Below are 23,901 nucleotides of genomic sequence, written 5' to 3' on the forward strand. Positions count from 1 at the left end.
GGACCTCCAAGAGAGTGTGGGACGCAGGTGGCGCTGTGGGTTAAACCACAGAGCCTCGGACATGACGATCAGAAGGTTGGCGGTTCGAATCCCTGCGACGGGGTGAGCTCCCGTTGCTCGGTTCCTGCTCCTGCCAACCTAGCAGTTCGAAAGCACATCAAAGTGCAAGTAGATAAATAGGTACCACTCTGGCAGGAAGGTAAACAACATTTCTGTGCGCTGCTCTTGCTCGCCAGAAGCGGCTTAGTCCTGCTGGCCACATGACCCGGAAGCTGTACGCCGGCTCCCTCGGCCAGCAAAGCGAGATGAGCGCTGCAACCCCAGAGTCGGTCACGACTGGACCTAATGGTCAGGGGTCCCTTTACCAAGAGAGTGAGGGCCTAAGCTAGAACTTGTTTAGCTTATACTGTACGTAAATCTGGCACTGGTCCCAAAACTCACAACGTACAGCTCCAGGGCTACTAGGGAAGGAGGAAAACTTTTTCCTGTTTGCTTTCTCCGTGCAATGCTGTGCATCATAACCTGATCCCAGAATACGGTCCCATTTAAAGACAGCTGCTGCTGCCCCTTCTCCACCGCAGGCCCTCTGAAATGTCCCTCCAGCCTCCGCATTCCAGTCCAAAGTTTGAACTCGCCAGCTGCCCTTACTTCTGGCAGGCGGTCAAGGAAAACAACAGCGGCCTCCCCTCCGCCCTGGCAGGGAGGCAATGTCCTTGTAAGGCCCAGTTGGAGGTCAGCAGAGACGCAGGCAGAGAGAAGGAAGGGAAGGAGAGAGATCAGGAAGGCGGCAGCAAGGACCACCTCAAGAGCATGAAATCCCTTCTGGTAAAGACCCCTCCTCTGTCTCTGCACGGCTGCTTGCTAAAAGAAGGTCACTAACTCTGGGGTGTTTGTGCGCCCTATCGCTTCCTTGCTCCTAACCCATAAGCTACTGGACTTTTGCTGGTGGAAGTCTCCAAATTAATATTTACAATTTGGAAGACAATTTGATAATTTTTATCTTGCTTTATTTTAGTTTTTTATTTTTATTGGATTATGATTTGATATGTTAATTGGATGTTTTTTATTGGAAAATTCATAAAAACGATTCAACAACAACAAAAACACTGGCGAGGCCGAAACAGGCGAGACACAGTTTCAGGGGGATAGCCTTGCCAGTTTGTTGCACAGTCCCCTTCGTAAGATATATACTGTATATTGAAGCAGAAAGTTCTGTGTGTGATACATGAGATTTAGGTCAGGTTGAGAGGCAGTTTCTGGCTCAAGGTCACCCCGTTGAACCTCAGAGCCAAGTGGGTTATTTCGAGTCCTTCCTAGTCCTTCCTCACAGGGTTATTCATTTCATTTATTTCATAAGATTTCTGTGAAACAGACACAGAACAGAGATCAGCCTTAGCTACTTATTCCATCTGCCCCCCCACACCTGCTGCTTCCATGGGAGAAATACTTTACCTTTCGAAAAACTGATGTTTTGGGAGGAGCTGGAGTAAACCTAGATTTAAGCCTAGGCCCGCTTTGCCAACCGGGCACCATCTAAATTGTTATTGTTTAGTCATTTAGTCATGTCCGCCTCTTCGTGACCCCCTGGACCAGAGCACGCCAGGCCCTCCTGTCTTCCACTGCCTCCCGCAATTTGGTCAGACTCATGCTGGTAGCTTCAAGAACACTGTCCCACCATCTCGTCCTCTGTCGTCCCCTTCTCCTTGTGCCCTCCATCTTTCCCAACATCAGGGTCTTTTCCAGGGAGTCTTCTCTTCTCCTGAGGTGGCCAAAGTCTTGGAGCCTCAGCTTCAGGATCTGTCCTTCCAGTGAGCACTCAGGGCTGATTTCCTTCAGAATGGAGAGGTTGGATCTTCTTGCAGTCCATGGGACTCTCAAGAGTCTCCTCCAGCACCAGAATTCAAAAGCATCCATTCTTTGGCGATCAGCCTTCTTTACGGTCCAGCTCTCACTTCCATATATCACTACTGGGAAAACCATAGCTTTAACTATACGGTCCAACTTTTCCTACCCAGTGGACTGCAAGAGCCCGCAGGCCCCACACTGCCTTGTTTTGGGGAAAGAGGGGAGAAGCGAGTCCAAAATGTTGTTGTTGTTGTTGATATTTATTATTATTTATTTATACCCCACCCATCTGGCTGGGCGGCTTTCAACAGAATATTAAAATACTATAATGCATCAAACATTAAAAGCTTCCCTAAACAGGGCTGCCTTCAGATGTCTTCTAAAAGTTTGGTAGTTGTTCTTCTCTTTGACATCTGGTAGGAGGGCGTTCCACAGGGTGGGGGCCACCACCGAGAAGGCCCTCTGCCCGGTTCCCCATAACTTGGCTTCTCGCAGTGAGGGAACCGCCAGAAGGCCCTCAGAGCTGGACCTCAGTGTCCGGGCAGAACGATGGGGGAGGAGATGCTCCTTCAGGGATCCTGGACCGAAGCCATTTAGGGCTTTCAAGGTCAGCACCAAAACCTTGAACTGTGCTCGAAAACGTACTGGGAGCCAATGTAGGTCTTTCAAGACCAGTGTCTCGGCAGCTGCCCCCAGTCACCAGTCCAACTGCCGCTTTCTGAATTAATTGCAGTTTCCAGATCACCTTCAAAGGTAGCCCCACGTAGAGCACATTGCAGTAGTCCAAGCGGGAGATAACTAGAGCATGCACCACTCTGGCCAGACAGTCTGCGGGCAGGGAGGGTCTCATCCTGCGTCCAGAGGCCGCCTCAGCCTCCCCTGACCCAACTGGTAGTGGAGCAGCTGTAAGTGATGGCCCAGGTGGAGGCAATGAGGTCATCCCCGCATCTGGAGCCAGGGCAGGCTCAGGCCCCTGACTCGGCCCAGCTGGTGTTTGTGGCAGGGGAACCTGTGCAGACTGGGACTCTTCAGGATCAGGTCCCAGACTTGGTTCAGATGATGCCTGAGGCAAAGGATCCGGTGCAGACTGAGACCCCTCTGGCTCCGAGTCCGAGCCCAAGTCCCAGGCCATCACAAGTCCTTCTTCACACAGTGCATGGTTAAACTGTGGAACTCCCTGCTACAGGGCCACAATGATGCAAACCAACTTGGATGGCTTTAAAAGAGGATGGGACAAATTCAGGGAGGAAGAGAGGTCTAAGGATGAGTGCCAGCCAGGATGGCTCTGCTTTGCCCTCCCCAGTTGGAAGCAGAAACGCTTTTGAATCTCTGTTCCTGGAAACCAGAGGAGGGAAGAGTTGCTCTTGTGGGAATCTTCAGGGATGCAGGAGAGGATAGATTGTCTGATTATAGCCTTTCAAACTTGTATTAACAAGTTCACAATTTAGCAGAGTAACATTCCCCTTTTTAAACTCGCAGCGGATGCGTTAGCTCAAGCTCGCTAAAGCCTCTATATTAACCGTTCTGGTATTTCCCGCTTATTCCCTCATAAAAGATAAGACATGACACAGTCTTCTGTAAAAGTATAAAAAGGTTTCCTCACACATCATTCTGTTCACAATTGGATCCCAGAAGCTTAGAAAAGTAACATACACCTGGAAACTATCTCATAAGGAGACAGTCCCTTTGTCCTCTCTGGGGTGGAGGCCAAGACAGCATCTTTGACTAAGCAGATGTTGCTTCTTCAATGCTTGTAGTCAAAAGAGAGAGAGATGGCTGCCCTGCCCTGTGCTTTTGTCTTTACCTGCACAGGTGAGGCCACGCCCACCTCTAGTCACATGCAGAGGAAGTCTGTCCCAGCCCAGAAGGAAACAGGAAGTTGACCTGCTGGCTGGACAAACATTCCTCCCCATGTGTAAACATGTACACTCTAGGAATGTTGTACTTGACTGCTCTTGTGTTTCACATCCTGCTTTCTGGTTCCCAAAAGGAATCTTGTTGGTGACTGTGGGAAGATGCTGGACTAGGATCCAGCAGGCTCTCTTTATTCTCTTACGTTCATGGCTGGTGGGTTTTGTAGTCGAAAACATCTGGAGGGCACCCAACTGGTCTGGAGTGGGGTGGGGAAGGGGGGGACAGGTGGCGACCGTTCTGCATGTCACTGGACCCAGGTTTCACTTGTTCTTTTAGGGCCCCAGGGACAAAGCCCCGAGTGCTTTTACATCTCACCTTCCGGAGAAAGCAGAAGTTCCAACGACAGCTGTAACCGCAGCTGGCTAAATACAATCTGTGTACCTGAGTTAACAGTGAACTAGAATTTACATGCAGCGAACTTAAGAGATTTAATGGCAAACCTTTGCAAACATTAAGCCGGTTCGCTTTCACAACAACCCTATGAGGTGGGCTGCAATTATCCACCCATCCCCTGTGCCAAATAAATAGATAAATAGATAATACCCCGCCCTCCCCAACCAAGACCGGGTTCAGGGCGGCTAACACCAGATAGCAATACAATTAAAATACAACTTAAAAACAAGATTAAAATGCAACATTAAGGTGCAGCCTCATTTCTGTAGAAACTCAAATCAAAAACTTTTTGGGGATGAAAACGTCAAATCTTCACCAACGCTAACTATCCAGACTGGTAGAAAAAACCAGGGAAGTCCCCAAATAGGAGTTCCATCACAGAAGGAGAAAGGAAAAAGGAAAGAGGGGGAGGGGATCAAGTTGATTCCAAGCCAAAGGCCAGGCAGAACAACTCTGTCTTGCAGGCCCTGCGGAAAGAAATCAGATCCTGCAGGACCCTGGTCTCATGAGGCAGAGCGTTCCACCAGACTGGGGCCAGAGTTGAAAAGGCCCTGGCTCTGGATGATGCTAATCTGACTTCCTTAGGGCCCGGGATCTCTAGGGTGTTGCTATTTATGGACCTTGAGGCTCTCCGTGGGGCAGACTGGGAGAGGCGGTCCCGTAGGTACGAGGGTCCTAGGCCATGAAGGGCTTTAAAGGTCAAAAGCAGCACCTTGAACCTGACCCTGTACTCCACCGGGAGCCAGTGCAACTGGTAAAGCACTGGGTGAATATGCTCCCATGGCAGGGACCCCGTGAGGAGCCTCGCTGCAGCATTCTGCACCCGCTGGAGTTTCTGGGCCAGCTTCAAGGGCAGCCCCGCATAGAGCGAATTACAGTAGTCAAGCCAGGAGGTGACAAATTCGTGCAGGAAAGGGTTATCCATGGCTCCTTGGGACTTCCTAATGCGATTCTGCTTTTTTTGTTCCTCGTTTCCTCTCTTTGCTAGGCTTCCCGTATCAGTTCTCTCCGGTTCCTCTCCACCTCCGCCCCTCGGACATTGAAAAACAAGGTCCCAGAATACCAGAAGCTCTTCCAGGTGAGAGATTTGGCTGCGTCCAGAAAGCAGCTGTTTAATGTAGCAACAGCTTTGTTCAACCAGACATGGCAGGAGGGAGGGAGGGAAAAAGAGAGAGAAGGGGCGGCACCTGGAAGAAGGGTCTAGGCTGGTCACAGGTGTCCGACTTTTCAAAGGATGTTCTCTCTCTGAATAGAACAGTGGTGGAGTCTCCTTCCTTGGAGGCTTCTAAGCAGAGGTTGGGTGTCCATCTGTCATGGATGCTTGAGCTGAGATTCCTGCATCGCAGGGGGGGGGTGGACTAGAGGACCCTTGGGATCCCTTCCATGATTACTTTGATAATGATGATGATCATCTTATTATTATTATTTTTAAAAAATTATTCAAAATTAAAACAAAACATATTATCCAGAAACATATCATCCTTATTCCCCCCTATTTTTCCTCCCTCCCCCCACAGAACTCACCCCCCCGACTTCCCTTAGTTCCAGTCTTTGATTTCTCTGAGAATGCTGTTTTCTGCATGTTACAAAGTTGTATAGATCCTCAAACTATTTAGCTACTATCAATACAAAGTTTGTGAATATTTATTCAAAGCCAGCCAAGGAGTCCAGTTCGCTTTGTTGCGTCTTCAGATACTTTGTAAAGGGTTCCCATTCATCCATAAAGTCACAGTTATCCTTCTCCCGTAGCTTATATGTCAGTTTTGCCAGTTCTGCATAGTCCATCCATTTTTCTTGCCATGATTCTTTAGTTGGGGCTTCTTCAGTCTTCCATCCTTGTGCTACCAAAACTCTCGCCTCTGTTGTCGCATACATGAAGATGTTTTTCAGCTTTTTTGGCAGATCTTTCCCTACAATCCCTAACAAAAATGCTTCAGGTTTTTTAACAAATGTTAAATGGAACATTTTCTTCAATTTGTTGTATATCATTTCCCAAATTTTAAAATTACATTACAACCCCACCACACAAGATAAAATGTCCCCTCCTTTTCCTTACACTTCCAACACATATTTGAACTAGTTTTGTACATTTTCCCTAACTGCACTGGTGTCATCTACCATCTATACATCATCTTCATGTAATTCTCCTTCAATGATCATTTTATTATTTATACCCCGCCCATCTGGCTCAGTTCCCCCAGCTACTCTGAGCAGCTTACAGCATCTATAAAAATAGCCTTCTTGTGTTTTGGCTCATTTTCCTCTTTTTTCTTTTCTTCTTTTTTCCATTTCCCCGCTTTTCCTCCTCTCCTTTCCTTTTTCCTTTTTCCTTTCCCATAACGGCTTATGTTCTACGCCGTGTACTTTAATATTTTTTTGTAGTTTTTTAGCTTTTTCCATTATTATTATTATTATTATTATTATTATTATTATTATTATTAAGGATTTTTCTTTTGTAATTTTGGTTGTTTGTATTTACCTGTATTTGTTTAAAGCAAAATAAATGTATATTTTTTTAAAAATGTAAAACATCAGACCTTAAAATATTTTCCCAATACATACCGAATAAAATCAAACTCTAAACCTCCCTTCCATTTACATTTCCAGCAACAGGGGTCATAATCATTGCTTCCTTTGGTCAAAATAAATGGAGTAATAACATATTGATAGCAGGTTTATAAGTTCTCCAACGTCATATTGAAGAACGCCCCCAGAAATCCCCCCCCCAACTGATGATGATGATGATGATGATGATGATAGTAATAAATTTATACTTCACCTAGTCGTCTGATGAGACAGAGGAGAGTTTGGAGGGCCAAGTCACAGAATGCTATAGTTGTGGCCAGGGCCGGATTTAGATTTGATGTGGCCCTCAGCTCCTAAAGGTAATGAGGCCCTTTATATGTCCAGCTGTCCTTTGTCAACAACAAACTGCCACTGCTTTTTGTGCTGAATATACGCTATATGGTATGGGACGCGGGTGGCACTGGGGTAAAACACAGAGCCTAGGACTTGCCAATTAGAAGGTTGGCGGTTCGAATCCCCGCGACAGGGTGATCTCCCATTGCTTGGTCCCTGCTCCTGCCAACCTAGCAGTTCGAAAGCATGTCAAAGTGCAAGTAGATAAATAGGTACCTCTCCGGCGGGAAGGTAAATGGTGTTTCTGTGTCTCTGGTTCACCAGAAGCGGCTTAGTCCTGCTGGCCACATGACCCGGAAGCTGTACGCCGGCTCCCTCAGCCAATAAAGCGAGATGAGCGCCGCAACCCCAGAGTCGGTCATGACTGGACCTAATGGTCAGGGGTCCCTTTACCTTTATATGCTATATGGCAGGCACATCCAACGGGTAGATCGTGATCTACTGGTAGGTCACTGAACGTCTGTGGTAGATCACTGGTAGATCACTGGCTCCCCCCAAAGTAGCTCAACCACTATGCCCTGCACCCCCCCCAAAAAGGGCTTCCCTCTTCCCTAAAAAAAAAGACCGGAATCCCAGAAAACAGGGTTTTCCTTCCTAATAAAAGCTCAACAACTTTGACCTGAACCCCCCAAAAGTGGGTAGATCACTGCCAGTTTTTAATTCTGTGAGTACATCGCAGTCTCTTGGGAGTTGGCCACCCCTGCTATATGGTAATTTATGGACCTAATAGGTATCTAAAACCATTTGTCGTGCAAGCAGTCCATGCAGAATGTAGGCACCCTATATATAGAAAGGAACAAACCAGGGATATTTTAGGGAGCAGGCGAGCAGGCGGAGCCCAGGACTTATAGGAGCCTACACAACACAAAACACGGTTGCTGTATGTAGGTCTTATTTTATTTGCTTTTTATCTTATATTTTGGAAATATACATCCAGTTGTTTTTCCCCCTTTAATTTTTCTGGGGCCCCCAAGAGAGTGGGGCCCTAAGCTAGAGCTTGTTTAGCCTATACGTAAATCCGGCACTGGTTGTGGAGTTGGAGGGGATCCCAGGGGTCATGCAGCCCAACCCCCAGGAATGCAAAGTTGAAAGAGGGTTGCCTTGAAGTTGCTCGTCCAGAGAAAGCAGCCCCAGTGCGCCCACTGAGCATGATGCGCACATATTGAAGTGGACTGGGGAGAGGACAGGTGACTAGATGACCTTTGGGGTCCCCTCCAATGAATGGGGTAACTCCTTGCCTCTCCGCAGGAGGACAACGGGCTGCCTGTGCATCTCAAAGGAGGCACCATGGATGCCATGATGTACCGTGGAACCATGATCCTCAGTGTCTTTGGTAAGCAATACCTCCGCTCTTAATTCATTTCCAGATTTTGCATAATTGTTCAGAGGTGCTATCCTCCTTTAATTCTTAATTTTTTTTATTTAACTAAAAATATAGTTATTTTTATAGTGGGTTGTGTTGGGTTTTTTTAAAAAAAGAAATCTGTGTTGGGTTTTTTTAAAAAAGAAATCTTTCCCTTCGCTTGCGTGGAAACAGATCGTTTGTGCTTGGAATTTGGGGTCTGTGGCCTATGAAACGACCTGAAGTTCAGTATGTACAGCAAATGTAGAACACAGATGATACACCACAATGAACCAAATTCTCTCTTTCACTCTCGCTGTCAAAAATAGAAGCCTTCTTGCTTCTCTTTGCGGCGAGACAAAAGGGAGAAACGAAACAAAACAAAGTGAGAGCAGATGGGCTTGTGTTGTTGTTTTTTTTTCTGTCCATAAATATTTCCTTTTCAAACTGCAGCCAAGCTCAGGGAGCAGATTGTGCCTTTATTTGGCCCGAGAATGATAACGGTGAGAGAAATCTTCCGAAACTTTTTGCGGCCATTCTGTCCTGTTCCTTGGTGGGTTTGGGGGCCAGCAACTCATTGCCCCTTCCTCTTGGACGAATGGACCTACAGACTCACATACAGACAGAGAGACTGGTTTGGATAACCCTTAGTTGACTTTATTCGGAGGGATACATAGGGGAGGAATGCAATGTACAAGTTTCTGATTTCCATGCTGCCGCCACCATCCCACCCCACCCAGGTTAGAATCCAGAAGTCAGCTTCCGGGTTACATTTCAAAATGACATCTCCATAGACTTAGACATTATACCGTATTTTTTGCTCTATAAGACTCACTTTTTCCCTCCTAAAAAGTAAAGGGGAATGTGTGTGCGTCTTATGGAGCGAATGCAGGCTGCGCAGCTATCCCAGAAGCCAGAACAGCAAGAGGGATTGCTGCTTTCACTGCGCAGCGATCCCTCTTGCTGTTCTGGCTTCTGAGATTCAGAGTATTTTTTTTCTTCTTTTCCTCCTCCAAAAACTAGGTGCGTCTTGTGGTCTGGTGCGTCTTATAGAGCGAAAAAATACGGGTGTTTGGTACCCAGAGCTGCAACAAGCAGCAATGACCTTCAGTTATGCAGTGGAACATCCCTTTCCACAACCATCGTTTTCACACCCCCCCAAAAAATCTGCTCTGTGTTACAGATTGTGTCACCTTAAACCTCATTTAAACACCCTTTAGCTGGCTCTTGCTGAGTTCAACTGAGCAAACCTTTAAAAACAAAAAAAACCAGGCCAAGCAATTCCCAGTTCTAACTTGATTGGAGAAAGCCTTATTATCCGAGCAAAACCCAACTGCAGGGGTCAGCAAGCTTTTTCAGCAGGGGGCTGATCCACTGTCCTTCAGACCTTGTGGGGGGCCAGACTATATTTTTTTGGGGGGGGGGGAATGAACGAATTCCTGTGCCCCACAAATAACCCAGAGGTGCATTTTAAATAAAAGGACACATTCTACTCATGTGAAAACACACTGATTTCCAGACCGTCCACAGGCCAGATTTAGAAGGCGATTGGGCCGGATCCGGCCCCCGGGCCTTAATCTGCCTACCCGTGGAATAAGGTTTCCTTGCAAAGCAAGCAGTTTCTGGAGGGTTGCTTCCGTGCTAAAGCCTTTTGGCGATGCTGTTTGGCTGTTAGCAGGAACTGGTATTAAACTGGACATTGCATCACCCAGTAGCTCCTTCCCCACCGCCTCTGTACAGTAATATATAATGTTTCTTCTCACGTCAATCCCTTCAGCAGCTACCCCCCTACAACATTAATTAAAAACTTCCTTCTTTCAGTTCCATTGTGTTTTATTGCTTCCTGTTCAGCATAGCTAAAGAGCAGCCATTGACTGTCCCTTAACCAACTTCTGTTTCCCATTTTTTTCATATGACTGGCCAGTGACATTTTCCTGGATTTATCATTGTTGCTTTAATATTTACCGGAATATCAGAGATCTTATGTTATCGGGCAGCATGCAGATGTCATAAATACAGGGGAACGAAGGATGGCAATTTCAGGAGAAAGGGCTGGCGTGAAACCAACAATGCTTCGAGCCTTGCCAAATTTTTCGATAAGTGACGTGGAGCTATTTTTCCCCGCAGGTGTCGGCCTCACGCTCTTTGTCCTGTTCCAAGCTGCTTCTCCGAAGAAGAACAAATGAGAATAAAGCTTTGGGGGGGGGGGAGAGACTTGGAAGTCCCCACCCCAACCACCAATACCTGTTCCATCCCTCAAAGTGAGAGAGAGAAGAACGATCGCCTTCTTTTCTGGGGCGGAAGAAGTACCAAACCTGTCGATTCTTAGGAACTTTCCTTCAGAATGGTAAAGAGCAAATGAAGTTGTTCAGAGACATAAACAAGCGAATGAATAAAATGAATTGAAAGAAAGATTTGGCCTTTTTTTAAAAAAAAAAACAAAAACCTGCATTTTTAAAAACAGACAGACACCGCCACAAATTTTAAAGGCTGTTAACAAAACTGGAATATCAAAATTCACACGCATGCCTGTATGAGCCTAAGAGGCTGCCTCAAGACTATTTTGTCTACAACAGGCCTTGCGGCAAGAGGGTGCCATCTAGCGTTTTTTTGACTACATCTCCCATCAGCCCCCAGCCAATATGTAGCCCAAAACAGCTAGATTTCACCAGTTTGACTGATGCTTATATTTTGGAAATGTTCATCCACTTTTTGATGTACTGGTGTTGCTTGACTCTGACCGGAAGCAGCTCTGCAAGGTCCTTCCTTCCTTCCTTCCTTCCTTCCTTCCTTCCTTCCTTCCTTCCTTCCTTCCTTCCTTCCTTTCTTTCTTTCTCCCCCCCCCCCCCAATATTTTTTATTGGATTTTAATAACAGCAAACAAGGGAAAAAAAGATATCACCTCTTCGCCATTTTGGTCTAATTTTATTTCACATACAAGCACAGAGGCTCAAGGAGCGCTAGGTACCACCGGTCGATACGAGTTCCTGGGGTTTTCATAGAATCATAGAATCACAGAGTTGGAAGAGACCACAAGGGCCATGGAGTCCAACCCCCTGCCAAGCAGGAAACACCATCAGAGCACTCCTGACATATGGTTGTCAAGCCTCTGCTTAAAGACCTCCAAAGAAGGAGACTCCACCACACTCCTTGGCAGCAAATTCCACTGTCAAACAGCTCTTACTGTCAGGAAGTTCTTCCTAATGTTTAGGTGGAATCTTCTTTCTTGTAGTTTGGATCCATTGCTCCGTGTCCGCTTCTCTGGAGCAGCAGAAAACAACCTTTCTCCCTCCTCTATGTGACATCCTTTGATATATTTGAACATGGCTATCATATCACCCCTTAACATGCCCAGCTCCCTTAGCCGTTCCTCATAGTGCATCGTTTCCAGGCCTTTGACCATTTTGGTTGCCCTCCTCTGGACACGTTCCAGTTTGTCAGTGTCCTTCTTGAACTGTGGTGCCCAGAACTGGACACAGTACTCCAGGTGAGGTCTGACCAGAGCAGAATACAGTGGCACTATTACTTCCCTTGATCTAGATGCTATACTCCTTGATCTAGATGCTATACTTTTGTACAGGCCAAGATTATTTTCGGAATAAAAATCATAGTATTGTAGAGTTGGAAGGGACCCCGAAGGTCATCTACTCCAGCCCCCTTCAACGGAGGGACTGCAGCTAAAGCACCTGTGGCAGGTGGACAGCCAAGCTCTGTTTCAAGACCTCCACATTTCTAATTGTTTAAATTTTGATCATGGAAACCTTTGCAATGATAGACCAGACATCCTTTTCCTCGAACTGCTAGGTGGGCAGGAGCAGGGACTGAACAACGGGAGCTCACCCCGTCGTGGGGATTCGAACCGCCGACCTTCTGATCGGGAAGCCCTAGGCACTGTGGTTTAACCCACAGTGCCACCCGCGTCCCTAATCACAGGAGCCTACACAACACAAAACACGGTTGCTGTATGTAGGTTTTATTTTATTTGCTTTTTATCTTATATTTTGGAAATGTAAACCCAGTTTTTTCCCCTTTAGTGGGGCCCTAAGCTAGAGCTTGTTTAGTTTATAGGTAAACCCGGGACTGGTCCCCCACCTTCCACGAAAGTCCACCCCACTGCTGAACAGCTCGTGCTGCCAGGAACTTCTTCTGAATGTTTAGTTGGAGTCTCCTTTCCCGCCATTTGTTGTTATTAAAACACAACATCCTGTTCTCACGGCCGCCATCGCAGTCTTCCCCATCCCTTGGGACCTAATATAAATTGGGCCTCTGAGACCGTTCTTAGAGAACTGCGCTCACCTGTCGGTCACCTGACACTGCAAACTGCCAGGCACAGAGGTATGTCCCGCTATCCCTGTGCTACACACAGCCTGTCATCCATCCCAGAATGCAAGGGGTGGGCCTTGTTTGCCCCGGGTTGCTAGCTCCAAGGTAAGTCACTTACCTGTCCAGTCCCCCAGTGGAATCTGAAAGCCTCACAAACCCGCTCCACTTCCCTGAGAATGACTCTCGTTTGGTCACTGCTGTTGGAGAGACGCGTTTGGCGTGGCAACAATTACCCAGCCGCTACAGACCGTGGCCGGATACGTTTGAATCGTTCCATTTCACAGAAAGTGGTTGCATTGGATGGCTGGGTGATCCCGCATCCTTCCGTTCTTTTCAGTAAAATGGCCTTATTTCACGATGATGGCGTGCACCTTTCTGACGGGGGGAGTGATATCGGCTGGCTGATATTGCAGAGGGCCTGAGGCATTGGTTACAGATGTGAGGGTATCATAGCTGTCAACCTACAGATTTGAAATAAGGGACCAGCAGCCTCAAAAATAAGGGATCAGCAGCCAAAATAAGGGATTTTCCGAGGGGCACAGGTATGTTCAACTTCTGAGTCCCTCCGAGCCAAAGGCAGAAAGCCCAGCCAGCAGCCAAACGAAGCCTCAAGCGGTGGTTCCCACAGCGCAGCAACCCGGCAAAGGAGATGCAGCAAGGAAAACCACAGTCACCTCTCCACTGGGAAGCGCTGAGCAAAGGCGAGTCCCCAGGCAACGCGGCCGATTTGATCGGCACAAGGCATGCAAGCTCCACCCCCCAGTCGTTCTTAGACTCCTTATTGGGTGAGCAACGCAGCCAAGCAACACAGTTGGAGCCTCCCTGGCTGGCAGGGAGGGAGGGAGGGAGAGGAGCTGCCTCCTTTGAAACCCGGGAAATTTAAGGGACATCATCAATAAGGGACAGCAGCAGGACACAACGCTGGGATAAGGGAGTTTCCCGCCAAATAAGGGACAGTTGACAGCCATGGAGGGTATTTGGCGGCAAGCCTTTGGGCTCTTGTGGTGGTTGGACATTGTTTGATCTTGGGGGGGGGAAGGGAGGTGTGGCCAGCACCTGCCCCTCCATGCTTAAGCGTATTCCCTTAAAGGAATCCCGGGGTGTTGATCTTGTCCGAAGCCCAGTCAGGGGCTAGGGCCTTGACACAACCCCAATGGGAACACCAGGGGGAGCTTCAGTTGGTTCGCATCGACAGGGCTGCCCCTACCCGTGGCTTACCCTTACTGGGACTTCCTGCACAATGGGCAGGAGTCAGATATAGTCGGGTCCACAATAAAGTTGTGGCCAAAATTTGCCCAGTAACATAAACCTTCGAAGCTACAAACATGAGTCTGACCAAACTGTGGGAGGCAGTGGAAGACAGAAGTGCCTGGCGTGCTCCGGTCCAGGGGGTCACGAAGAGTCGGACACGACTAAACGACTAAACAACAACAACAACAACATAAACCTAATATCTGTGTCCTGGTGTGAGTTATTTCCCAATGAGGAGGTGGCTGCGGGGTCTCGACACGCAACAACACACCTCCTGGCTTAGGGCACAGCTAGGCTGAGATGCGGCTGCATTTTCCGGGAGACCTCAAAGTAGGGGGGCAGAGGGGTCGGTGGAGATCTGGCGCGGTTGGAGGCTGTGTAACGAAAACTATGCCGGTTTTTATTTTCATTAGGAAAGGTGGGGCTTCTCAAAACTGAAATCTTTTTAATTAAGTCCAATTATATCGTGTCTCTTTATAGAAGAAGAAGAAGAAGCCTGGCTTAAACCGAAATCAGAATTTAATAAAGATGCTCTGTTTACAGTCTCGTACGATGGGATTGTCACGGCCATTCATCCCACAGTTAAAGCTTGGTTTTGGTTTGGTCTGCATGCACAAACGCGGAGAGAAATATCTGGCTTCTGAGGTTAGCAGGAACAAAGAAAGCAGCCTTAAACCCAGTCACTTGGTTGGTCCATCTAGTTCAGTATAGTCTACACAGACTGGCAGCAGTGTAGCTACAGACATGAGTTTCTCCCAACCCTCGCTGGAGATTCTCCCAGTGGGAACAGAACTTGGGAGCTCCTGCATGCAAAGCAGCTGGCCTACCCCGATCTGTGGCCCTTCCCCTAAAAATAAACTAAGATCCCAGTCCTCATGGATGTGAATCAAGGGAGCTGCCTTACGCCAAGTCATATCATTGAACCCGGGGTCTTCTGCTTGCAAATGCTCTACCACCCAGCTACAACCCTTCCTCCAACTAAATTTGTCATAATAAATAATAAATTGTACTTATTATTGTGGGCCTTGTCCTGGACCAGTCCTGGGTGCCAAGACCAAGGAGAGGCCACCTCCAGAATCTCACCAGGATCACCCGCTGACCCTGTTCAAGGTATCTTGCGCTTCTGTTTTACGTCGTCACCATCCAACATGCCACCTAAACCTTGCGATGTGTTGTTAAGTTCTCAAGTTACGACTCTCCTAACTAAACAGGCTGGACATTTGCATCCCATCTATGGAGAACCACTGCTTTTACCCAGTGGGTGCCGATCCTTGCTTATTGAAAAATGATGCACGGGAGCAGCCCAATCCTGTGTGTGTGTGTGTGTGTGTGTGTGTGTGTGAGAGAGAGAGAGAGAGAGAGAGAGAGAGAGAGAGAGAGAGAGAGAGAGAGAGATGAAGTTTAGCAGGAAGCAGCTCCCACATTGATCAAAAGGACTTACATTCAAATAGGACGGCAGCCATAGCCTTCCATTAAGTGGTCTTGCTCAGTGTCCCTGGGTATGTACAGAAAACAGTCTCTTGTGCAAACAGGTATAACAATTCTGAACATGGATCCAGGAGGATCGTGTCCCTCGTGTGTACAAAGGCGCTATTTCCCTACAATCCGATCTGCTCTCGCCTTCACTTTCCAGCATCCTTTTCTAGTTAGTCGCATGCAAGCTTACTCAGGAAGTGGATGCGTTTCGAAATGGGAAACGTGATTTGGAACTGCCTGGATTTGAAACCAATTCAGGTGGATGAAGCCGTTTCTTTTAGGGGTGGGGTGGGGAGGGTAAAAGGCGGTTGGCAGGGCGGTTCAGGCATTTTTCAGCATCTTGGTAGTCTGGTTGTTGGCTGCGTTGATGCTAATCACGTTTGCGATGGCCTGCGGAGAAAAGAAGAAAGTGAGAAAACAGAGGCAGAGGCTGTTTCAAGCAGCAGGCCTGGCTGTCCGCATGGCTGGAACTACACCTCCCATCACGCTGGCTGCTGAGCCTGATGGAAGTTGTAGTCCAAAGCACGTGGAGAGCTCCAGGCACAATTCAAAGTGTTGGTGTTGACCTTGAAAGCCTTAAACGGCCTTGGCCCAGTAGACCTGAAGGAGCGTCTCCACCCCCATCGTTCTGCCCGGACACTGAGGTCCAGCGCCGAGGGCTTTCTGGTGGTTCCCTCACTGCGAGAAGTGAGGTTACAGGGAATCAGGCAGAGGGCCTTCTCGGTAGTGGCGCCCGCCCTGTGGAACGCCCTCCCATCAGATGTCAAAGAGATAAACAACTACCTGACATTCAGAAGACATCTTAAGGCAGCCCTGTTCAGGGAAGTTTTTAATATATGACATATTACTGTATTTTTGGTCTTTGTGGAAGCCGACCAGAGTGGCTGGGGAAACCCAGCCAGATGGGTGGGGTACAAATAATAAATTATTATATATTATTATTATTATTATTATTATTATTATTATTATTATTATTATTAAAGGCTGCCTTAAGGGACTCACATGTTGTGTGAAGAGTTTTCCCTCACCTGTACTAACACTACCACAAAGTGTCCCAACCCCCTTGACCTTTTCATCCTTTACTGAACCTTTCCAAGCTCTCTATCACCCCTTTGTTCATTTTTTAAAAAATTCTGGGGCAACCAAAACAGTACACAGGATTCCATATGAAGGTGTTAACTAGAACGATCTTTCCAAAAGAAGTGAAGTCACAGATCCTCCCGCTGGTGGATCCAGAAATAGTCAGAGTGGGATATAACATAAGCAGTCAAGTACAACACTTCCTATTTGCCCAGAGTGGACACACACAGGGGGATGTTACTGCAGCCAGGAGTACTTCCTGTCACACCTGGTCTGGAGCATCCAGGTGGACGGGCATGTGACCAGGTAGATGGGCGTGACCCGGTGAGACCCTGTAAACGGGCCGGTCATGCAGCCATCTCTCTCTCTCGACCCTCACGCTTTTGCTGCTTTCTTCTGATACTGGTGTATTTTGCTGTCTGCTGGCTCTCAGCTAGCAGCACATGGGCTGAGAGCCCATCTGGGGCGAACTCAAACCCTTTTCCGTAACTACAAGCTAAAGTCTTCCTTCAGGGAACCAACAGTGAACTGAATGTGAGTAAACGTCGTCTTCTTAACAGAAGACTGTCGTGTCTTTATTGTTTTAAAGAGGGAACAAAGGGGGAATTTACCAGGAATAATCCAATCCGGACAAGCCAGATTGGATTGCTTAAGTAAAGCAATTTAAACGAATCTACCAACCAGCTTCCTGCAATATACTGGGGAATGCACTCTGCTACTGACTCACAAGCGTGAGTGAGGAAGGATAATAATAATAATAATAATAATAATAATAATAATAATAATAATAATAATAATAATAATTTATACCCCGCCCATCTGGCAGGGTTTCCCCAGCTACTCTGGGCGGCTTCAAACAAAAGACTAAAATGCAATAACCTATTAAACATTAAAAGCTTCCCTAAGCAAGGCTGCCTTCAGATGTCTTCTAAAAGTCTGATAGTTGTTTATTTCCTTGACATCTGGTGGGAGGGCGTTCCACAGGGCAGGCGCCACCACCGAGAAGGCCCTCTGCCTAGTTCCCTGTAACTTGGCTTCTCACAGCGAGGGAACCACCAGAAGGCTCTCGGAGCTGGACCTCAGTGTCCGGGTAGAACGATGGGGGTGGAGACGCTCCTTCAGGTATATTTCAGATATACTTAATCAATATATCCTCTCCTACATCCACAACATTCCCACAGAGTGGCACACTCAAAATATGTGTATATACAAACCTTCCCTAACACAGCGTCTTCCAGTTGTGCATCTTGGGTGTAGAATTTGGAATTTTCAACTTTTTATTTTAAAAAAATCACGTTACGCGCTACTGCATGTGTTCTCTGCCCCGGCCCATCCTGTGGGTTCGGCAGGGAGCATCGCTCACCTTTTCCTTAATGCTGTCCACCTGCTTGCTCTGGACGTCGATTTCGTTGCTCATGTCCACCGCCATGCTGCGAAGGTTGCTCAGCATGCTGTCTACCTGCGTCAGGTTCTGTTCCATCTCTTCTTCCACGTCGTCTTTTGTTATCCTGAGCAAAACATACAAAGAATGTAAGAGCCTGGGAGCTGGATCAGGCCAGAGGCTCCTCGTACTCCATCATCTTTTCCTTGCAGTGGCCAAGAAAAAGTTGGACAACTAAGTTTTCAATCCGGGAAAATAAAAGGCATGATTGAGCTGCGGAAGGTGGATGATGACGATGGCCATTTTCTTGTTGTTATTATTAGGGTTTTGTTTTGTTGTAACCATCATGGTCATATCAACCTCAGAATAAAAATACATATGCTAAGAATACTTTGCGAGACCCGTGCTCCTAATTTCTCTTTGTAGCCAGCTAGGAAGTAATTATACAAAGTTATTTTTAAAAGTCCAGTTACGTTAGGGCTCAGAGGAATGAGCTACTAATTAAAGTACTCAAAGCCTCTCAAAGTAAAGAGACACAAAGATTTTGGAAGCTTATCCATAATACTTCTTTTAAAAGCATCAACCAAGATACAGCTTCACATTTACCAAAAATTATAATCTACAGGCTAAAAATGTTAAAATACAAAAGGATAAAGGAACTCATATATTGGAATTGTCCGATTAAATATTTAAATCACCTGATTAAATCTTGGCTAATCACCATGTTATTATTACTACTACCACTACTACTACCATGGATTTATTAACTGCCTTTAGGCACAAGAGAATTAAAAGCATAAATCAGGACTAAAACCCTAACAAATGGGACGCTTGTCATATCAACCCATTTATCCAGCTGGAACAAAAACACCTTTTGACCGTTTCCGGAAAGGGGAGAGAGCAGCTGCCTATCTCAACAGGAATGCTATTCCACAGAATGCGGCAGCCACAGAAAAGGCCCTGCTCTTGACTGAGGTGGCTTCTGACACCTTTGGCGCTTGCAGGAGAAATTCTCCCCACTCCTTACCTCTGGATGAAGGGGCCACTCATGACCATCTGGTTTCCATCGGCCACGACACAGGGTTGTCGAGAGACCACCTGGCCGTTGCTGGCCTTGCTGGCCTCCAAGTCTTTTATGGTCTTTAACCTACGTTTCAAAAGAACAGATGTTCAGGCAGGAGTTCAACCTGTAACATACTTTGCTCTGATCCAAAACAAGGAGAGAGAGAGGTGTCCCTGGCGCTTGCACAGACAGGGGACTTACTTTGCGCAAGGGCAGACAAAGAGGCCGCAACATTTCGCCATGTCCGTGAGGTTCTTCTCGGCCTCCTTCATGTCTTGGATGATCTGGTCCAAGCCGTCCTCAATCCGGTCCAGCTGCTCTGAGGAAGGGGAAAGGGGAGGGGAGACAGAGGAGACACTCAGGAACCTACGAACATTATGCACGGCCCTCTCTGAACACACAGGATGAGTCTCACAGGTGTTGTGAGATTGTGGAGAGGAGCGGCCAGTTTCTCATGCTCCCATGAGGGATGTCAGCTGGTTTTCAAATCTCCCCTCCAATAATAATAATAATAATAATAATAATAATAATAATAAATTTTATTTATACCCCGCCCTCCCCGGCCAGAGCTGGGCTCAGGGCGGCTAACATCAATGATATTTCAGTAAAAACATAACAAGGAAAAAAGAAAAAAACCCATTTAAAATACAGGTTAAAATGCAATTTAAAATGCAGCCTCATTTTAAAAGTAGCTGATAAATCAAGACCATAAGGGGAGGGAAACAAAAGGGTCAGACTGAGTCCAAACCAAAGGCCAGGCGGAACAGCTCTGTCTTGCAGGCCCTGCGGAAAGATGTCAAGTCCTGCAGGGCCCTAGTCTCTTGTGACAGAGCGTTCCACCAAGTCGGGGCCAGTGCTGAAAAGGCCCTGACCCTAGTTGAGACCAATCTAACCACCTTGCAGCTCGGGCCCCCCAAGATGTTTTTATTTGAAGACCGTAAGGTCCTCCATGGGACATACCAGGAGAGGCGGTCCCGTAGGTACGAGGGTCCTAGGCCGCATAGGGCTTTAAAGGTCAAAACCAGCACCTTAAACCTGACCCTGTACTCCACCAGGATCCAGTGCAGCTGGTAAAGCACTGGATGAATGTGATCCTGTGGCAAGGTCCCCGTAAGGAACCTCGCAGCAGCATTCTGGAGTTTCTGGGTCCGCTTCAAGGGCAGCCCCGCATAAAGCAAGTTACAGTAGTCAAGCCTGGCGGTGACCGTCGCGTGGATCACTGTGGCCAGATCAGGGCGAGAAAGGTAACGGACCAACTGCTTAATACGGCAGAGATGGAAAAATGCCACCTTTGCTGTGGCTCCATGGAAAGGGAGGCGTCGAAGGTTACACCCAAGATCTTGACAGAAGGCGCTGGCACTAATTGAGCCCCCGCAAGAGATGGGAGTTGGCCACCCCAACCCCATGTCATCCTGACCCAGCCAGAGGATCTCTGTCTTTGAAGGATTTAACTTCAACCGGCTCCCATGCAGCCATCCAGACACAGCTTCCAAGCATCTGGTCAGTGTGTCCGGGGTCGAGTCAGGTGGCCGTCCATCAACAGATAAAGCTGGGTGTCATCAGCATACTGATAACAATAGCAATGGAGCCTGGTCTATTAGCTGCCGAGGCCTAGTGGTTAGGGTTGCCATACGTCTGGGAAATCCCAGACACGTCCTCTTTTGCGGGGCAACCTTGCTATCGGGGGGGGGGGTTCATTTCCAAACAAAACTCCGGGTTCTTGTTTGTTTTTCTAAAAGTGTGCAGGTGTGTGAGCAGGCTACTGTGCCGACAACTCTGGGGCTCAATGACTGTCCGGATTTTTACTTCTTGAAATGTGGCGACCCTATTTCAGGTCTTAGCGTGCCAGACGGAGACCTGGAAAGACCAGGGTTCGAATCCCCACCAGTGGCGACCTTGAGCCGGTCGTACCTCACAGGGTTGTCGTGGGAATTGAACAAGGATGGAGAGACACACATGCATCAACTTGAGCTCCTTTGGGGGAAAGAAATGAAGGAATTAAATAAATCAGGGCATCCGGCCAACCTAAGCCTGCCCTCAGCTAGCTCCTCAGCTGCTTGCCTTTTTACTTACTAGCATCAGGGGGTGGCCCTGTCATTCAGATTCCTCCTGCTCCTCAATCTGAGTGCTGCCCCTTGTAGAAGGAGGACGGGGATAGAGAGAACTAGAATTACTTGCCTCTGCCTGTTGTTGACTCTGGCGCCCCCTACTGCTGTGCTCCCTGCCTTCTACCCAACCAGTCCCCAGCAGCCGAAAGCAAACTTATGGAGCGAATGTGTGGTCAATCACTGGCTCCCTTTCTGGCCCCTTGCCCAGGCCTCCATTGTTGAATGTTCTGCAAGTGACTGGCTGATTAGATGTCTGGAAACTGTAGAAACGGTTCCCTTCCTTTCCTAAAGAAGCTGCAGAACTGTGAGTTGAACCCCATAAAAACAGGATTTTTTTCCCTGTGCAAAGTAAGCTCAACAACTTTGAGCTGATCCTCAAAAAAAACGGGGCTTTTCCCCTTTCCCCCTCTAAAAACTAGGTGCGTATTATGGTCAGGTGTGTCTTATGGAGTGAAAAATACGTTATTTTCTATCCCGTGGTATTGCCATCCCACTTTCTGAAATGGTACCCGTTCATTCTGGCACCTTATTCTGCTGCTGTGTGCATTCAAGGGGGTTTTAAGACTGGTGAGCCAACCCACAGAGGGCTTTAATTATAGCAATTGCAAACACAGAACCAGAACACAGCTAACACCTCCATGGTCTGCAAGTGATCTGCCATCAAGCCAGAGGCCTTACCTCCCTGGTCATCCAGCATGACCAAAGTTCGAATTCCGGCATCTTTGCTCTGTTGGGAAGGAGAGATGGGGAGAGAAGAGAAGAACGTTAAACGTCTCTGGGATTCTGCAAGATTTCTGGGGCCTGATGTTGCTCAAGGGATCGAACGCAACGAAGGGCACATTCACACCAGGTTTCTGGTCCTCATGCATGTGGCCAAAAGGAAAAACAGCCACAACTTGAGAACTCTCTGCAAAAGGCTTGCAAAGCAGAATGGACAGATTGTTAAAGAACGTCATCCCATCATCCTCAGGTCACTTTCGCAACAGACATTTAATAATAGTAATAATAATAATAATAATAATAATAATAATAATAATAATAATAGCAATAATAATAATAATAGATTACTTATTCCCCGCCCATGTGGCTGGGTTTCCCCAGCCACTCTGGGTGGCTTCCAACAGCAGATTAAAAGTACATTTCAAGCGCTATGGGGCCACTTTAAACAGTCCAGGTTTCGCTTATGTATTCAGTCTGGGTTTGTATTCAGTGATCTCTGTTTGCCTGAGCTGGAGTCTGGACTAAGGATTCTGAGCTCCTGTGTTCTGATTCGATACATGATATCCAATCACAGAAAGCCTCTGCCATTGGCCTTTAAACTCTGAGTCACGATTTGCAGCTTGGAAGTTTAGTCAGGCAATCACGTTGGGAGTGGGCGTGGCTCAGGCCTCCAGAAACGTATATAAGCAGTTGCTTTCTCCCTGTCTTCCAGTTCTGTTAGTTCAGTAAAGGTTCTTGCTGTTATCGCTGTGCCTTCCCCCAAAGAATCCTGGGATCTGTGGTTGCATAAGGGTGGGGAGAGCTGTTGAGCTCCCTGGGAAGAGGGGCTGTTTCTTACCTCATCTACGAGCTGCAACATCCTCCTGGTGCTCTCCAAAGCCTGAAGTGAAGATAAAAAAAATAGAGCAGGAAACTAAATATTATTGATTTATAGATTCAGAGCATTCCTCACGTTGCAAGGCAGCAATGACATCTCTGGGAAGCTCTGAAGGTGGTCTGATGGGAGTTGTAGCACAACCGCCTCTTGACGGCACCAACTTAGCAAAAACTGCTTTTGTCCTTTTAAAAGCCGCCTAAGTCAGAAGCCAACGTAACCCCTAATGGAGGCAAGTTCTGTAAGGAATGGGTTTCCCAAACCCAAAACTGACTGTGCAGTCAGTCTGAAACAGGCCCACAAGCTTTTTCAAGCTCAGGAAGCTTGAGCTTGAGTCAACGTATAAACAGAAAACCCAGCTGTATAAACAAGTGCTCAAAGCCCTCTCCCTTATCAGTCCGTGACGGCAATGAGTGGCCTTGCCAGTTCCGAGTGGAGCAGGGATGCGACATCTGGGTCTTATCTTACATCCTGACCACACTGACGTACAGACCTTGTCAGCCACCCGGGAATGGCGCCAAGAGAGCTCTTAGAACTGGTGACCTCTTGCTCCAAGATAAGAGTATAGGAGTAGGAACAGGAACAAGCTTTTATGGTCAAGAGTGCCGGAACAGGAACAACTGTTTATGGTCATGGATGTCAACTTACGTGTATAAGCTGACGTGGCTGGATTCCTGGGGAAGGGGGGAGAGGGTGCCTAGAGGATATATATACTGCATGAAATATCTAATTTCTTTGGACTTGCTGTGGACTCACCACGCAGGTGCCTTCTGCTATCCGGAGAGCAGAATAAACTCTTTCTCTGAACCAAACCTCGGTGTCATTTGACTTCCTTTCTCCCTCCCGGGAGCAACGCAGACCCCTCCAGTCGGCATAGTCTAATAAGGCTACATGTGAAGAAATTACTTTCTCAAGCCTGTCTTAAGCCAGCCAGACTTTTTACTGGATTCTTCACTGAGTAACCCCAATAAAACTGCACATCCTTTCTTGCCACCAACACCCACCCACCCCGGGACAAAACAAAACACCATTTGGCAGTGCAACGCACACTAAAGCAAATTAGTTCCATAGTTGGAATCTGTCTCATTTGCATAAGTATTCTTGTAGCCGTTTTGCAAGAACGAGAATTGTTCTTCAGAACAAAGCCAACTTCCTTGCAATTATTATCTCTGGCATATTTGGGCAGGAATGCCAAACTGAGTTTGTGGGGTG

At 47.3% G+C, this 23,901-nt stretch overlaps 2 protein-coding genes across 2 annotated transcripts in view; one reads left to right on the plus strand and one right to left on the minus strand.

The window, feature by feature from the left end:
• The first annotated feature begins 581 nt into the window (after window positions 1–581).
• Window positions 582–10,825, plus strand: LOC309376200 (cytochrome c oxidase subunit 7A2, mitochondrial-like). The gene is made up of 4 exons (XM_081922464.1): window positions 582–825; window positions 5,141–5,230; window positions 8,320–8,404; window positions 10,541–10,825. Exons 1-4 carry the CDS (start codon window positions 592–594, stop codon window positions 10,597–10,599), a joined length of 468 nt encoding a protein of 155 aa, XP_081778590.1. The 5' UTR covers window positions 582–591; the 3' UTR covers window positions 10,600–10,825.
• A 3,663-nt stretch (window positions 10,826–14,488) lies between these two features.
• The window catches only part of LOC309376175 (synaptosomal-associated protein 25-like), a 28,305-nt gene continuing 18,892 nt past the window's right edge, over window positions 14,489–23,901 (minus strand). The window contains exons 3-8 of the mRNA XM_081922411.1: window positions 22,654–22,695; window positions 21,774–21,822; window positions 19,189–19,306; window positions 18,952–19,071; window positions 17,907–18,051; window positions 14,489–15,853 (exon numbers count right to left, since the gene is read on the minus strand). Of these exons, the coding sequence (XP_081778537.1) occupies window positions 15,785–15,853; window positions 17,907–18,051; window positions 18,952–19,071; window positions 19,189–19,306; window positions 21,774–21,822; window positions 22,654–22,695 (543 nt within the window). The 3' untranslated portion in view covers window positions 14,489–15,784. The remainder of the gene's footprint in view (window positions 15,854–17,906; window positions 18,052–18,951; window positions 19,072–19,188; window positions 19,307–21,773; window positions 21,823–22,653; window positions 22,696–23,901) is intronic.

This window comes from Podarcis melisellensis, assembly GCF_964234715.1.
Source record: "Podarcis melisellensis genome assembly, chromosome: 8".
Lineage (NCBI taxonomy): Eukaryota > Metazoa > Chordata > Lepidosauria > Squamata > Lacertidae > Podarcis > Podarcis melisellensis.